This window comes from Ananas comosus, linkage group 1 (genome assembly GCF_001540865.1).
Source record: "Ananas comosus cultivar F153 linkage group 1, ASM154086v1, whole genome shotgun sequence".
Taxonomy (NCBI): Eukaryota; Viridiplantae; Streptophyta; class Magnoliopsida; order Poales; family Bromeliaceae; genus Ananas; species Ananas comosus.
Genome location: NC_033621.1, coordinates 5,225,522 through 5,243,521, shown reverse-complemented (window position 1 = coordinate 5,243,521; position 18,000 = coordinate 5,225,522). Strand labels below are relative to the sequence as shown.

The 18,000-nt window shown below is 42.9% G+C and overlaps 1 protein-coding gene across 3 annotated transcripts in view; it reads right to left on the bottom strand.

Annotated features, from left to right (window-relative positions):
- LOC109709576 (L10-interacting MYB domain-containing protein-like) overlaps positions 1-18,000 on the bottom strand; it is a 34,275-nt gene that overhangs the window by 13,662 nt on the left and 2,613 nt on the right. For 2 of the 3 annotated variants that reach the window (XM_020231975.1, XM_020231904.1), the window contains exon 3: positions 16,026-16,139. The exons of the other annotated variant lie outside the window; for it this stretch is intronic. In XM_020231975.1, the coding sequence (XP_020087564.1) occupies positions 16,026-16,139 (114 nt within the window). The remainder of the gene's footprint in view (positions 1-16,025; positions 16,140-18,000) is intronic. 3 annotated transcript variants of the gene reach the window in all.

Below are 18,000 nucleotides of genomic sequence, written 5' to 3'. Positions count from 1 at the left end.
TCAACAAGTCTTTCTTGTTTTTCACCGAGTCGACTTCCGGTTCGGACTCGTTGGAGGCTTTATCTGAGCCATCCTCTAACTTGTTGTCTCCTTTGAAAATTTCCTCCCATTCCTCTAGAAACGCGATGAATTCTCTCCATTCATTGTGCATTTTCTTCTCATTGATAATTGCTTCCCAATCCTTCTTGGTCATTTTGGCCTTACATCTTATACAAAGCCGAAGAGTTCTCTTTGTGTAGGCAATGCTTTCGGCAGCCTTTTTGTCTGCGACCGCCTTCCCTTTGATATCCACCATATTGACCTATGATGGAAAAGGATTCTTGTCAATTTTTATATTTTTATTTTCTTGGTCGGCAAATATGAGCCGACCTTCATTTATTTTTTTTTGAATCTGCCTTTTAAAGGCAGTGCATTCATTCATTCTATGGCTCCATGAATGGTGCCATTTACAGTATCTTCTCATTTTCAATTCCTCTCTAGGAGGTATAGTTTGAGCCTCCTGTAGTTGAATTCGCCCACCCTTTAGTAACCGATCAAAAATTAAATTGGTTTTAGAAACATCAAATGAATAAGTATAAGCTGACACTCGTGCTTTTGCCTCGCTTGATTTAGCGGGCTTTAACAAAGCACATTTATATGGCTGACGATTTTTACCATCTCTGCCACATATATTTCGGCTTTATCAGCCGAATCCTCTGTTTCCTCAGATGTATTCGGCTCCTCTTGAGCCGAAGATTCTTCAAGGAAAGAGATATTCTTCTCTTTCCCTTTGTTTTAATCTTTGTTTCGCCCCATCTGGGCCGATCTTCATTATTTCATTTTCGGAATTGCTCATATTGAGCAACCTGAATTCCCAAATTAAATAGATTTGGAAAATATTTGTTTTCAAAATGATCTTTTATTTTGAAATGTAAACCGTTGAATGCCATCTTGGCAAACTCTGATTCAGCATTCTTACGAAACAACGGCTCCTGGCCGTTTTGAATCAGTTTAAGTATTCTTCAACCGATTCCCTTGTTCTTTGTCTAAATTGAGTTAGATCAGCAATTGACAATTCTGGCTCTGATCTGTAGAATTGTTTAAGAAATTTCCTCTCTAATTCATTCCAATCTCGGACGAAATTTATAAGATGTTTGATCCTTGGTACGTGCGAATCCGAACTTCGGTCGGAGTTGACCAAAGTGCGGAGTTGTTCGCTTCGGAACGCTTAGGAAAAGTCCGAATGCGTCAAAGTAGTTTCTAAAGGGTTGTAGGACCTTGGTAAGCATATTGGAGAATTGCTGAAATTTTCACAGCAAATATGCTTACGGGGTCCGGACCATCTGCGGGGACCGGAACCTGTGCAGGGTCCGAACCCCGTAGCCCGAAGCTGCCCAACCTGGGCAGTGCACTAGTGGTGTTGTTTGAGAGGTTTTATGCAATTTGCTATGAGTGGAGTGTATATGAGAGGCTAGGGCTTATTTCCTGTCACCTCTCTCACACTTGCAACTCAAACACACACACTCTCTCTAAGATCTCTTTCTCTCTCTCTCCCCTAGGAATCCAAGAAGGGAAGGTGGTGGAGAAGAGTGCTAGAAGGCGGAGTTTCTTGCTCATCTTCTTCCTAGGCTCAAGAAGGAAGCTTTTGAGGTAAGCTCTATGGCCTCTCATGGTGATTTCTTAGGGTTTGGTTTATATACTCTAGGAATGGGTTTATATGAATCCCTAGATGCTAAATATATGCTATTTGCTGGAATGAAAGGGTTGTGTGATGTATTCTTGCAATAGTTGTATCTTAGGGTTAAAAAGAGGATTTTGCCTGATGTTGGGGTTTGATGTAAATTGAACCTATGTAACCCTAATTGCTAGGTAATCTGACGCGTTGGTGAACTCGGTTCGGCAATCCGACGAGTCTACGCAGAGATATTGAAGAAAATGACTGTTTTGGTTTCGTTTCCGCTTGGAGGGCCGAGGCGACGTCAAAAAATCGCGAACTTAGGATTCTCACACCTCGGGAGTGTTTAGAGGTGGGGGGTGCTATCCGAACATCCGGGTTTCTTTCTATGTCTTAGTTGCTTCTTTGGCCATTATTGTTCATGGAGCATTCATGCATTATAGAGTAGGTTGTTAATTATTCCTTTCCTTACTTGCTCTCATGGGATTGATATATATCTATATGTGTATGAGATGGAACATAGTGTTATGTGAAATGAGGATTGGATGTGGACAAGGGACTCTATAGTGGCATGATAAAGAACTTGAACATCGTGGCTTCGAAAGTGGCAATTGACATAAAAATGTGAGATTGGAGATATTGTGGCATTAGCTAGAGACAATGTGAACTTGGTGGCATTAGCTAGAGACAAGGTGAACTTGTGGCATAAGCTAGAGACAAACTTGACATTGTGGTATTAGCTAAAAATAATGTGATTACTCGGATATGAGGATTGGGTTCAGTGTTGTTCCTGGCTTGATTACCACTAGTTGGTAGGGTATCCTCGGGCTAGAGGATTGGATCATGCTCACATTCGTCTGTTAACTTGGCGGTGGTAGCTCCACCCAAGCTGTGGTCTTCGAAGTACTTCACAGTTAGGGACAGACGTAGTTGTCCCGCAGATGGCTCCGGGTGAGAGTAGCGGACGTCTTCTTAGCGGACGTCTCCTCACAATTGCGGGGTTGGGTATGTGAGTCGGGGCTTAACCTTCGGGTGGGCCGGCAGGATTGGGTTATGGTAACAAAGGTAAATAACATTCATCATGAGCATAGTAGATACTATTACATGTTTAACTTACCTGTTCTTTATTGTTCATATTGCAAGGCATAGTAGCATGCTAGAATACCGTTTATTGCTAACCTATCTACTTTTGCCTGCTTAGGCCTAATGGGAAAATCGGCGGCGTCGGTGGCCGAACCCACTGGGAACTATTTATTAGTTCTCATCCCACTTTGTTGTAGGGCCGAGTTCGAGCGCACCGGTAGAGGACCACGGTAAGGGCATAGCACCCTAGATACCTACCTCCTATGTGCATTAGAGTCGGGCACCATTTTGTGAGACTATGTATTATGGTGTGAGAGACTTTATGTATTTGAGGTGAGGCGGCTAGTGATGTATGTATTATGAGATGGATAATGTATCATTTTGATGCAAAGTGGAACCAATGATGTATAGCTTGGTGGAAACTTGTATAAATGGTTGAATATAATGTAATAGATAGATTCTCTCTTGCTCGCTTGTATTTTATACTCGCTTAGATCATATATGTTGTTGATGTTATTCCTGGGTAACTAGATGCACATGATGTTCTTTGCGTTCGCCTTGGGCGAACAGGGGAGACTCTATCCATTTGGCGACTGTCGATGAACCTGAACCGACCAAATAGGCGGTCGCGAGCTGTGACAGAATATGGTATCAGAGCAAGTAAAAAGAGAAGTATAGAATGGACCTAGGAGACCCTAGGATGGTACACTCTAAGGACTTAGGTGCGTGAGTGACGTGGACCTGTCTGTCGTGGCGGAAGTTAAGTTAATTGGGTATAATTGTTAGTATGTCTCTACGGGGTGTTAGAGGCGGATTCAAGTGATACTTGTTATCAATTCGAGTGAGTTCTGTTGGCGGTCGACAACATAACACTAGGAATTGGTCACGAGTATGCTTCTGTGCTTCTGCCAGATTTGGTATTGGGTCAATCGATCTTATAATTGCGTATTGTTCGCGGGTTGAGGTAATTAACCTAATGGTTGCGTTTCAGGAGCTATGGCACGGCCGAGACGCCCGGCGAAGCGATCCACTCCGGCACCGCCTCCAGAGGTGCTTGAGCAAGCTAGATCTAGCGAAGTGCAGGAGTTGTGGGCGCAGATGACTGCACTAGTTGGTGTGGTGCAGCGCCAAGAGGACTGGTTTGAGCGGCTCCAGGAGCTTATGGAGCGGCAAGTAGCGGCAGCGGCTGCGACGGCGACTGACGGCCGTGATCCGCCCGCGCCCTCGGCTCGCGCGCCCAATGCGGCTGAGGGTGTGGGCATTGCGGCAGGCCAGGTGGCGGCATGTCCTCCACCGGCTTGTGTTCCTCCAGCGGCTTCGGGTTCGTCGGTACTCGATGCGGCGGCTGAGGAGGCTGAGAGGGAGCGCGGCTATACGGCTCTCACGAAGTTTATGAAGTTCCACCCTCCGACATTCGATAGCAAGGTGATAGACCCTTGGGTCGTGGAGACTTGGCTAGCCACGATGGAGACATTGTTCAAGGACATCTACACCTTGGAACAAGACAAAGTACACTTGGCCGCTCATTGCTTTGAGAAGAGGGCTCGAGTGTGGTGGAGGAGGGTGAAGCAGGATCGATCTCCGGACCTTTCCCCGATCGATTGGGAGGTGTTTCGGGGGTTGATGTTCGCAGAGTATTTTCCCGACAGTGATAAGAGAAAGATGTGGGAGGATTTTCAGAAGCTTAAGCAAGGCAACCGTACAGTTCGGGAGTACGAGAGGGAGTTCACTTATCTCCTGAATTGCGTCCCGGATATGGCGCAGACCGAGCAGGACCGGGCGGAGTGCTTTGTGCGGGGACTCCGGCACGATATATTTCGGATGGTGCATGCCTTCAAGTTTCGCACCTTTGCGGAGGTGTTGGATCGTGCCCTATGGGTTGAGCACGGGAAAGCTTGCGTGTGGGAGGAGCGCGAGGCATTCGAGAAGGATAAGGGGAAGAAGCGGCCCGGCGATGGTTTAGGGGGACAATCGAGTTCCAAGAAGCCCCCGAAGTATCCAAAGGGACAGTCCAAGAGTCGTGGGCCCTTGAGGTATGTGATCTACGGCGGGGAGCATCGACCAATCAATTGTGAGCATGAGGCGGGACGATGCTTCAGGTGCCGTCAGGCGAGACATATCGACCGACAGTGCCCAGAGGGATCGTCGCCTGCCCCGTCTGTTGCATCCGCTCCGGCGACTCCGAGATAGTTTGGTGGAGCTCCGCCCGCTGCGATGTCTGCTGGACGTGTGTTGGCGCCACATCAATCTGAGGCGCCCAGGCCGGCTCCAAGTGGCCGAGTATTTGGGGCACAGGTGGAGGAACTTGCGGAGGTCGTCGACCGTGACGTCGGTAGATATGGTTTTGATTAACGGTGTTCGGGCGAGAGCCCTATTTGATATAGGTGCTACACATTCATTCATTAGCCGACCATTCGGACAAATGCATGGCATTGAGATCAAGCCGAGTAAGAGTACCTGGCGGGTAGAAGCCCCCGAACGCCCATTTGTGATTAGGAATGAGTGTTTGGCGTGTCTGGTGCAAGTAGGCTACTGAATTATGCCGACACGGCTACTAGTGCTCAAGAGGTTAAAGGACTTCGACCTCGTGTTGGGCATGGATTGGCTCTCGAAGTACTATGCGACTATCGATTGTAAAAGCCGGATCATAACTTTTCGTGAGCCCGGACAAGAAGAGTTCACTTACCGAGCTTGCAAGAGTTCACTCTTCGCCTTGACGGTGTCGGCGTCAAGGGCAAGGAAGCTGGTTAGCAGCGGTTGCGCGGCTTATTTGGCAACCGTTGTGGAGCTTAACAAGGAGACTCCGGCACTTGAGGATATATCCGTGGTTAGGGAGTTCCCGGATGTGTTTCCTACGGAGTTACCAGGATTACCACCGGATCGGGAGATCGAGTTTATAATTGACTTGATTCCTGGGACGATGCCAATTTCGAAGGCTCCGTATTGAATGGCACCGGCTGAGTTGAAGGAGTTGAAGGCTCAATTACAGGATCTACTCGACAAGGGGTTCGTGAAGCCAAGTGTATCACCTTGGGGAGCCCCGGTGCTGTTTGTGAAGAAGAAAGACGGATCCTTTCGTCTTTGCGTTGATTATCGTGAGCTCAACAAAGTCACGATTAAGAACAAGTACCCGTTGCCTCGTATTGACGACTTGTTTGATCAGTTGCAGGGGTCGTGAGTATACTCGAAAATGGATCTCTAGCCCGGCTATCATCAGTTGAAGATCAAGCCGAAAGATGTGCATAAGACCGCATTTCGGACACGATACGGGCACTACGAGTTCATGGTTGTGCCATTCGGGCTTACAATGCCCCGGCGGCGTTCATGGATTTGATGAACCGGCTGTTTAGAGCTTATTTGGACCGATTTGTGGTGGTATTCATAGATGACATCTTAGTCTACTCACGTAGCGACGAGGAGCACGCGGAACATTTGAGGATCGTGCTTCAAGTCCTTCGGGAGGAAAAGTTCTATGCAAAGTTAAAGAAGTGCAACTTCTGGCTCAGGGAGGTTGCCTTCTTAGGACATGTCATTTCCAAGGGTGGTGTGTCTGTTGACCCGAGGAAAGTGGAGGCGATCAAGGATTGGCCCCGTCCGACTAATGTGTCGGAAGTTCGTAGTTTCGTCGGCTTGGCGTGCTACTATAGACGGTTTGTGGAGGGATTTTCGAAAATTGTTGTTTCACTTACCCGCCTTACTCAGAAGGGCACGAAGTTTGTGTTGAGTGACGACTGCGACCAATGCTTCAAAGAGTTAGAGGAAAGGTTGACATCGACCCCGATACTAGCCCTACCGGTACAGGGAGAAGATTTTGTGGTTTATAGCGACACATCCTACCAGGGGCTTGGGTGTGTTCTGATGCAGTGCGGGAAGGTGATTGCTTATGCAACCCGCCAATTGAAAAACTACGAGAAGAACTATCCCATTCATGTCCTGGAGTTGGCACCGGTTGTCTTCGCATTGAAGTTGTGGAGACACTATCTCTATGGAGCGCGTTGCGAGTTGTATACAGACCACAAGAGTTTGAAGTATCTGTTCACTCAGAAAGAACTCAATATGCGACAGCACAGGTGATTGGAATTATTAAAGGACTATGATGTTACAATCCTTTACCACCAAGGGAGAGCCAATGTGGTGGCAGATGCGCTTAGCAGAAAGTCGACGGAGAACCTTGTGATGTTGATCACGCATCAGGAGCCGCTATGGAGAGAGACGCAACGACTCAATCTTGAGGTTGTAGCTTCGGAGGTGCCGGCTATGTTCATGGCTCTCATTGTCCAACCGACCTTGTTGGAGCGAATCAGGAACTTGCAATCCGTGGATACAAGTATCCAAAATATGCGGCGCGACGTTGAGAGTAGTCGCCTGGGTGATTTTAGCATCGGCACCGATGGCGCACTTCGATATCAAAACCGGTGGTGTGTGCCGGATAATGAAGAAATCCGAAAGATGATTCTAGACGAGACACATCGGTCTCCCTATAGCGTCCACCCGGCCGGCAACAAAATGTTCGAGGATTTGAAAGCGCACTATTAGTGGTCGGAAATGAGAGGAGACATTGGCCGCTATGTGGCGCAATGCCTTGTTTGTCAACAAGTCAAGGTGGAGCGCTGATTTTCAGCGGGAAAGCTCTAAAGTTTACCAATCCCCGTGTGGAAATGGGAGGATATCACTATAGACTACGTGGTCGGGTTGCCCCACTCGTCGGGTGGCCACAATGCTATTTGGGTAGTGGTGGATCGTTTGACCAAGTCGGCACACTTTTTACCGTTCCACATTACTTGGTCTGGAGACAAGTTGGAGCAGGTTTACCTATACGAGGTGGTGAGATTTCATGGGGTTCGGAAGTCAATCGTGTCGGATCAAGACCCCCGGTTCATGTCTCATTTTTGGAAGAGTTTGTAAGAAGCACTTGGCACACGGCTCGATTTTAGCATGGCGTTCCATCCTCAAACCGATGGATAGTCGGAAAGAACAATCCAAGTGTTAGAGGATATGTTGCGAGCGTGCGTCATTGATTATCAGGGTGGATGGCATGCGCACTTAGCGATGGCCGAGTTCGCCTACAACAATAGTTATCAAGCTAGTATAGCAATGGCACCGTTTGAAGCTCTCTACGGGAGGAAGTGCCGTTCCCCTATACACTGGAGCGAGGTGGGCGAGCGGATAGCCTTGGGCCCCGATGTGTTGGGAGAGGCGGAAGAGAAAGTCCGCCTTGCCCGCCAAAGGATGTTGACGGCGCAAACTAGACAAAAGAGTTATGCGGATCGGCGCCAACGAGATCTTGAGTTCGCAGTTGGAGACCGCGTCATTTTGAAGGTTTCACCCATGACAGGTATGAAGAGGTTTGGAGTTCGGGGAAAGCTAAGTCCCCGTTATATCGGACCGTATGAGGTGCTAGAACGGATTGGTGCGATGGCTTATCGGTTAGCATTGCCGCCCAAGCTTGCGGAAGTTCACAGTGTATTCCACGTTTCAAATCTCCGCAAGTACGTTCACGACCCCGAGCATGTGCTCTTGTTCGAACCGCCCGAGCTTCAAGAAGATATGACTTATGAGGAGTTCCCGGTGCGCATCATTGCTCATGAGGTGAGGAAGCCACGAAATCGTGAGATTCCGTATGTCAAGGTCCAATGAAGCAATCACGATGATCGGGAAGCCTACTTGGGAGCTCGAGGAGGCGATGAGAAAGCATCATCCTCATCTTTTCGAAGATTTGGATTGAGGTGTGCGTTCTAGTTTAAGCGCGTTGTGTTTCGCGGAAGAAACTCCTTTTAAAGAGGGGAGGATGTAAGATGTTGGATCCTCGGTACGTGCGAATCCGAACTTCGGTCGGAGTTGACCAAAGTGCGGAGTTGTTCGCTTCGGAACGCTACGGAAAAGTCCGAATGCGTCAAAATGGTTTCTATGGGGTTGTAGGACCTTAGTAAGCATATTGGAGAATTGCTGAAATTTTCGTAGCAAATATGCTTACACCGGACCCTATTCAGGGTCCGGACCCCGTAGCCCGAAACTGCCCAACCCGGACAGTGCACTAGTGGTGTTGTTTGAGGGGTTTTATGCAATTTGCCATGAGTGGAGTGTATATGAGAGGCTAGCTAGGGCTCATTTCCACTCATCTCTTTTACACTTGCAACCCAAATACACACTCTCTCTCTCTAAGATCTCTCTCTCCCCCCTAGGGTGAATCCAAGAGGGGAAGGTGGTGGAGAAGAGTGCTAGAAGGCGGAGTTTCTTCCTCATCTTCTTCCTAGGCTCAAGAAGGAAGCTTTTGAGGTAAGCTCTATGGCCTCTCATGGTAATTTCTTAGGGTTTGGTTTATAAACTCTAGGAATGGGTTTAGATGAATCCCTAGATGCTAAATATATGCTATTTGCTTGAATGAAAGGGTTGTGTGATGTATTCTTGCAATAGTTGTATCTTAGGGTTAAAAAGAGGGTTTTGCCTGATGTTGGGGTTTGATGTAAATTGAACCTATGTAACCCTAATTGCTAGGTAATCCGATGCGTTGGTGAACTTGGTTCGGCAATCCGACGAGTCTACGCGGAGATATTGAAGAAAATGACTGTTTTGGTTTCGTTTCCGCCTGGAAGGCCAAGGCGACGTCCAAAAATCGCGAACTTAGGATTCTCACACCACGGGAGTGTTTAGAGGTGGGGGGTGCTATCTGGAACATCAGGATTTCTTTCTATGTCTTAGTTGCTTCTTTGGCTATTATTGTTCATGGAGCATTCATGCATTATAGAGTAGATTGTTAATTATTCCTTTCCTTACTTGCTCTCATGGGATTGATATATATCTATATGTGTATGAGATGGAACATAGTGTTATGTGAAATGAGGATTGGATGTGGACAAGGGACTCTATNTAGATCCTTGGGCTCCTCAAAACTTTCAGAAGAAACTCCTTTTAAGGAGGGGAGGATGTAAGATGTTGGATCCTCGGTACGTGCGAATCCGAACTTCGGTCGAAGTTGACCAAAGTGCGGAGTTCTTCGCTTCGGAACGCTTCGGAAAAGTTCGAATGCGTCAAAATGGTTTCTAAGGGGTTGTAGGACCTTAGTAAGCATATTGGAGAATTGCTGAAATTTTCGCAGCAAATATGCTTACAGGGTCCGGACCCTATTCAAGGTCCGGACCCCGTAGCCCTAAACTGCCCAACCCGGGCAGTGCACTAGTGGTATTGTTTGAGGGGTTTTATGCAATTTGCCATCAGTGGAGTGTACATGAGAGGCTAGGGCTCATTTCCTCTCATCTCTCTCACACTTGCAACCCAAACACACACTCTCTCTCTCTAAGATCTCTCTCTCTCTCCTAGGGTGAATCCAAGAGGGGAAGGTGGTGGAGAAGAGTGCTAGAAGGCGGAGTTTCTTCCTTATCTTCTTCCTAGGCTCAAGAAGGAAGCTTTTGAGGTAAGCTCTATGGCCTCTCATGGTGATTTCTTAGGGTTTGGTTTATATACTCTATGAATGGGTTTAGATGAATCCCTAGATGCTAAATATATGCTATTTGCTTGAATGAAAGGGTTGTGTGATGTATTCTTGCAATAGTTTATCTTAGGGTTAAAAAGAGGGTTTTGTCTGATGTTGGGGTTTGATGTAAATTGAACCTATGTAACCCTAATTGCCAGGTAATCCGACACGTTGGTGAACTTGGTTGGGCAATCCGACGAGTCTATGCGGAGATATTGAAGAAAAGGATCGTTTTGGTTTCGTTTCCGCCTGGAAGGCCGAGGCGACGTCCAAAAATCGCGAACTTAGGATTCTCACACCACGTGAGTGTTTAGAGGTGGGGGGTGCTATCCGGAACATCCGGATTTCTTTCTATGTCTTAGTTGCTTCTTTGGCCATTATTGTTCATGGAGCATTCATGCATTATAGAGTAAATTGTTAATTATTCTTTTCCTTACTTGCTCTCATGGGATTGATATATATCTATATGTGTATGAGATGGAACATCGTGTTATGTGAAATGAGGATTGGATGTGGACAAGGGACTCTACAGTGGCATGATAAAGAGCTTGAACATCGTGGCTTCGAAAGTGGCAATTGACATAAAAATGTGAGATTTGAGACATTGTGGCATTAGCTATAGACAATGTGAACTTGTGGCATTAGCTAGAGACAAGGTGAATTCGTGGCATTAGCTAGAGACAAGGTGAACTCGTGGCATTAGCTAAAGACAAACTTGACATCGTGGCATTAGCTAGAGATAATGTGATTACTCGAATATGAGGATTGGGTTCGGTGTTGTTCCCGGCTTGATTACCGCTAGTTGGTAGGGTATCCTCGGGCTAGAGGATTGGATCATGCTCATATTCGTCTGTTAGCTTGGCGGTGGTAGCTCCACCCAAGCTGTGGTCTTTGAAGTACTTCACGGTTAGGGACAGACGTAGTTGTCCCGCAGACGGCTTCGGGTGAGAGTAGCGAACATCTCCTCTCAATGTGGGGTTGGGTATGTGAGTTGGGGCTTAACCTTCGGGTGGGCCGACAGGATTGGGTTATGGTAACAAAGAAAAATGGCATTCATCATGCGTATAGTAGATACTATTATATGTTTACCTTACCTGTTCTTTATCGTTCATATTGCAAGGCATAGTAGCATGCTAGAATACCATTTATTGCTAACCTATCTACTTTTGCCTGCTTAGACCTAGCGGAAAAATCAGCGGCGTCGGTGGCCGAACCCACTGGGAACTATTTATTAGTTCTCATCCCACTTTGTTGCAGGGCCGAGTTCGAGCGCACCGGTAGAGGACCGCGGTACGGGCATAGCGCCCTAGATAGCTACCTTCTATGTGCATTAGAGTCGGGCACCATTTTGTGAGACTATGTATTATGGTTTGAGAGACTTTATGTATTTGAGGCGAGGCGGCTAGTGATGTATGTATTATGAGATGGATGATGTATCTTTTTAATGCAAAGTGGAACCAATGATGTATAGCTTGGTGGAAACTTGTATAAATGGTTGAATATAATGTTATAGATAGATTCTCTCTTGCTCGCTTGTATTTTATATTCGCTTAGATCATGTATGTTGTTGATGTTATTCCTGGGTAACTAGATGCACATGATGTTCTTTGCGTTCGCCTTGGGCGGACAGGGGAGACTTTATCCGTTCGGCGACTGTTGATGAACCCGAACCGACCAAATAGGCGGTCGCAGGCTATGACAGATTTAGCCGGTAGATCATATACCAAGTAAAAGCTGTCTTGGTTAGCGAGATATTAAATAATCTAAGTTTTAAAAATGGATCTATAGCAGCTTCTCGGCATTGTGCCGTAAACCGCGCAACATGTTCGACCTGTGCGTATATTTCATTATTGTTCCTCTGCAAAGGAACCTGTGCTTATGCTGCGTATATTTTATTATTGTTCCTCTACAAAGGAACCTGTGCTTATGCTGCGTTCGGTCCTTGTGGTATTTCGAAATTCTGTACAACAGGGTTAACTCCTTGTACGTTCGGAGCCTGCCTCCCAGCTCTAGCCCCTATATTTTGGGGCTGATATGCTGCCACTGGTAGAGGAGGTAGTAACCCCCAAGTTATTTCTGGCTGTTGACCGGCGTTAACAACAGCCGGTCTGTAAGCTGCCTGAAATGGTGCCCCCTAGTATTGGGGTTGACTATTTACCAGTGTTACAAGATTTTGTAACACTGATGTCACTACAGGCCCTTATAAGATTGCTATAGGTTGTTCATTACGAGTCAATAATTGCCCTGTTCGGGCAGTATTATCGTTGGAGGCCGTGATTGCGGCCAGTACTGCATCTTATCAAGCAGTACTTCTATGACTATTATGGTCCAATACTTGTAGGACCCGTGTCATTGGTCCAAGCGCTTAAGCCAAACTAGGCTGCTGTTGGTCAGATTGACCACTAGTCTCTCCCTCGACAAATTAGACTGCTTGGCGTTCGCCAGCGTTGCTTGAATTGCTAGGCTGATCACTCCCAGAATTTCTAGGAACAATCTTATTATGCAAATTCATAGCGTTATCATCAACCATACTTTCAATAAAAAATGTAAATTTACCTCAAACTAATGTCCCACTGGGCGTGCCAAAAATTTGTTGGGAGCCGAAATCCCTGATCCTTGACCCGGTCAAAGATCTTCCTCGGGGAACGTGTAGGGATGCGAAACAGCTACCAATAGTGACTCTCGAAGTTTGCGCCCTTCGACTGGATCAAACGATTCGGCTGATAAGGGATCGAATCAGCCGAGTTCGAAAATCTCTACTTAAGAATCGGTTTGGCTGGATGAGCCGAATGTACGGATTGCACAAAAACTTGGGTCGGCCGAGGAGCCGAACGGATGGAGTACACAATGACTGGTCGGCTGAAAGAGCCGAATGCCTTTATATATGTTGAATTTAACTTGTGGAAACAATGCAAAGGTCAAGTGTGCCCGAGGGCATACAGACTCGGTTGATCTAGCTGAGATTCTACTCCTAGGAAAAAACAGTAAGTGCGAAAAAATAAAGGATTACAAGTAGACTACTCCTAGAAAATACGAGAAAATTGCAGAGGAAATAAAGGTGGTCTTCTATTCTCGGAAAAAAGACCTCTTTTCAGGACGTTATTTGCCTATTTATAGATCGCCCCTGTTGATCAATTATTTCTTATTTATGATCGGCCACTACTCCTATTTTTTTGGGCCACTTCCAGCCGATCGGAAACCGCTTGTAACCACTTACGGTTACTGTAACTCCCCTCAATTATATGCAGCGGTTGCTCAAAACTTCTTCCGCTGCTCCTGGTGCATATCAAAATTCCTACCCTTAAGCAATAGGGTTAAGTGGAGTATCAGCGTACCACATGGCCGCGCCTTATTGGCCTAACAGATGTTTTGGGTGAATAAAATGAGCAGATGGAGCTAGAGCAATACCCAACTGGGCCACATATTGCATCAAGAATGATTTACACGGTATGCAATTTTTCCTTTTTTTAATAAGATTCATGGATTACTTCAATTCGTCATGTATTAAGTTGCTCTAATTTGATGATGGTTGATGGTTTATATGTATGGGATATAATCTCCCCCCGCCTATCCTTTTATCTGCTAATTTCTATCTTAAGACTGCGATGTTTTTGAAATGGAAAAACTTCAAATACCATCCTTGTGGTTTCGCACTTTCTCACTTTAGTACCTTGTTGTTTAAAATGTATCAATTTAGTGCCATGTGGTTTCACAGTATTGAACTATCCAAACAGCTTGAATTTTGACAGAAAATTTTTTATACTATTTAGATAACATTTGATAACTCTTATTATGAATTGAAAAATGTCTAACATCTATTTTTCACAAGGTTATTCGTTTTTGACCGTTCATTTTTCGACTCTTCAATGTACTTGATAACGCATTTTAAAATTTATAAAATTTAGTTTCTAGCCATTATAAATATTCTAGATCAACTTTAGCTGTTCCGATCATCGATTCGGGATCCTTATCATCTAAAACGACTTAGGAGGACGAAGGTCTCCGTTCTCCTAAAAGGATAGTAGTTGGACTCCATATACATAAATGTCTATATAGAGAGAGAGTTGAGCTGGAATGCTATCAGTAGCAAACGGGCTTTGTTGCCACCCACTAGTTTTCGATGATGAAGCCTCCAAATCGACGATCGGCATATTTGAACATGATATATACCATTTAAAGTATCTAGAAACAAAATTTCATATTTTTTCGATATTATTCTCTTGTTTATTAAGTGGACACAAAAATGAGTGGTTGAAAATGAATATTCTTTAAAAAGTTGTGATAGAAGTCTTGTAATCAAGATCAAGAGTATAGATCTTATTGTAAATAGTTTAAAAAATTTCTAACTAAAATTTAATTGATTTGAATATCTTTATGTCATTAAACGTTTTATATCGACTATTAAAATTACAAATTTTGAAACCTTTAATCATTAGGCTAGTAATATTGAAAATATTTAAAATTTAGTTTCTAGATGTTTCAAGTGGTATAGATTTGGAGGCTCCATCATCAGAAACCAATGGGTGGCAATGGATCCCGTTTGCTACTGATAGCATTCTAGCTCAACTCTATCTCTTTCTCTAATTTTATATATATATATATAGAGAGAGAGAGTAGGGCTACTATACTCTTATGAGTATAGAAGCCTTCGTACTCATAAGTTGTTTTTGATATTGGGGCTTCCGAATCGATGATCCACACCGTTAAACATAATCTAGAGTATTTGAAACTTCTAGAAAATAAATTTCATAATTTTTCGAAATCATTATAAAGTCCATCAAGTGGATATAAAATGAACGGTCAAAATCGAACGACGTCCTAAAAATAGATGATCAGGTCATTCAATTTAAGATCAGGGTTATTGATCTTTATCTAGGTAATGAATAGAATTTTCTATCAAAAATTCAGGCTATTTCGATTCTTTTACACCGTTAAACTAGCAAGTATCACATACCGACCGTTAAAAATTGTTAATTTTGTGAGCAATTGATCATAAGGTAAATGATATCGAAAAATTATAAAATTTGATTTCTAGATGTTTTAAATGCTCTAGATAATGTTTGACGGTCTGGATTGTCGATTTGGAAACTCTATCATCGAAAACAACTTACGAGTACGAATGCGATCGTACTCATAAAAGTATAGTAGCCGGACTCTATATATGTATATATATAGAGTTGGACTGGGCTATTATTAGTAGCAAAATCCCATTGTTGCTACCGGTTGTTTAGCCTTTGGATCAACTCTTTTCATTATTTCTAACCATTGGATTAAATACTATAACCCAGTAGGGACCAATCAACCCTATGGGGACCAATCAACCCTAGGGGGACCACTCAACTCTAACCGACTAATATCATCCTAACCCTACAATTTTTCATCCAATGGTTAAAAACTTGATAGCAAAAATTCATATATATATATATATATATATATATATATATAGTTGGACTGGGCTACTGTTAGTAGCAAAATCTCATTGTTGCTACCAGTTTTTTAGCCTTTGGATCAACTCTTTTCATTATTTCTAACCATTGGATTAAATACTATAACCCAGTGGGGACCACTCAACCCTAGGGCGACCACTCAACTCTAACCGACTAATATCATTCTGACCCTACAATTTTTCATCCAAGGGTTAAAAACTTGATAGAAAAAAGAGTGTTTTACTATTAATAGTATTCCAGCCTAATTCTATATATATATATATATATATAGAGTGAGGCTACTATGAATTACAGGTATTTCCACTCTCAAAGTAAAATTCGAGTTTCCCCGGGAAAGGAAAAGCCGTTATAAAGAAGCATAGGTCTTCACCTTCTTCGTTTGCTCACCATGCTCAGCCTTCCGTGCTTCCAACTCGTTTTTGATGTTGCGACTTTCGAATCGTCGATCGGCTCCGTTAAACTTGATCTAGAGTATTTGGAGTACCTAGAAAATAAATTTTATTATTTTTCGATATCATTTGCCTAGTGATCGAATGGACTCAAAATCAACAAATTTCAATGGCCGTAGTGAGCCATTTGCAAGTTTAACGGTGTAGAAATATCCAAATCACGTGAAATTTTGATAGAAAATTCTTTATACTATATAAAACAAGATCAATATCTTTGATTTAAAATTTTAATGTCANTTAAAGTATCTAGAAACAAAATTTCATATTTTTTCGATATTATTCTCTTGTCTATTAAGTGGACACAAAAATGAGTGGTTGAAAATGAATATTCTTTAAAAAGTTGTGATAGAAGTCTTGTAATCAAGATCAAGAGTATAGATCTTATTGTAAATAGTTTAAAAAATTTCTAACTAAAATTTAATTGATTTGAATATCTTTATGTCGTTAAACGTTTTATATCGACTATTAAAGTTACAAATTTTGAAACCTTGAATCATTAGGCTAATAATATTGAAAATATTTCAAATTTAGTTTCTAGATGTTTCAAGTGGTATAGATTTGGAGGCTCCATCATCAGAAACCAATGGGTGGCAATGGATCCCGTTTGCTACTGATAGCATTCTAGCTCAACTCTATCTCTTTCTCTAATTATATATATATATATATATATAGAGTAGGGCTAGAATACTTTTACAAGTATCACCCAAGTGATACTTGTGTGTTTTTAGCCCTTCGTACTCATAAGTTATTTTTGATATTGGGGCTTCCGAATCGATGATCCACACCGTTAAACATAATCTAAAGTATTTGAAACTTCTAGAAAATAAATTTCATAATTTTTCGAAATCATTATAAAGTCCATCAAGTGGAAATAAAATGAACGGTCAAAATCGAACGACGTTCTAAAAATGGATGATCAAGTCATTCAATTTAAGATCAGGGTTATTGATCTTTATCTAGGTAATGAATAGAATTTTCTATCAAAAATTCAGGCTATTTCGATTCTTTTACATCGTTAAACTAGCAAGTATCACATACCGACCGTTAAAAATTGTTAATTTTGTGAGCAATTGATCGTAAGGTAAATGATATCGAAAAATTATAAAATTTGATTTCTAGATGTTTTAAATGCTCTAGATAATGTTTGACGGTCTGGATCGTCGATTTGGAAACTCTATCATCGAAAACAACTTATGAGTACGAATGCGATCGTACTCATAAGAGTGTAGTAGCCGGACTCGATATATATATATATATATATAGAGTTGGACTGGGCTACTATTAGTAGCAAAATTCCATTGTTGCTACCAGTTTTTTAGCCTTTGGATCAACTCTTTTCATTATTTCTAACCATTGGATTAATACTATGGACCAATCAACCCTAGGGGGACCACTCAACTCTAACCGACTAATATCATCATAACCCTACAATTTTTCATCCAAGGGTTAAAAACTTGATAGCAAAAAGAGCGTTTTACTATTAATAGTATTCCAACCTAATTCTATATATATATATATATATATATATATATATATAGAATTATATATAACTAGGCTAATATACTATTAATAGAACCAAGTCATTGGTGCTACCAAGTTTTTGGCCATTGGATTAAGAGATGTGCGGATAGGATGATGTGGGTCCCATAGGGTTGAGTGGGTGGTTGGTTGAATAGTATGATCTAACGGGTGAAAATGATCAAAATGGTAGATCTAACGGCGGAAAACTTGATAGCACCAAGTGCTTCGTGCTATTAATAGCATAGTAGCCGGACTATATATATATATATATATATATATATATATATATATATATATATATATATATATATATATATAAAAAAAAAAATATATATATATATATATATATATATATATATATATATATATATATAT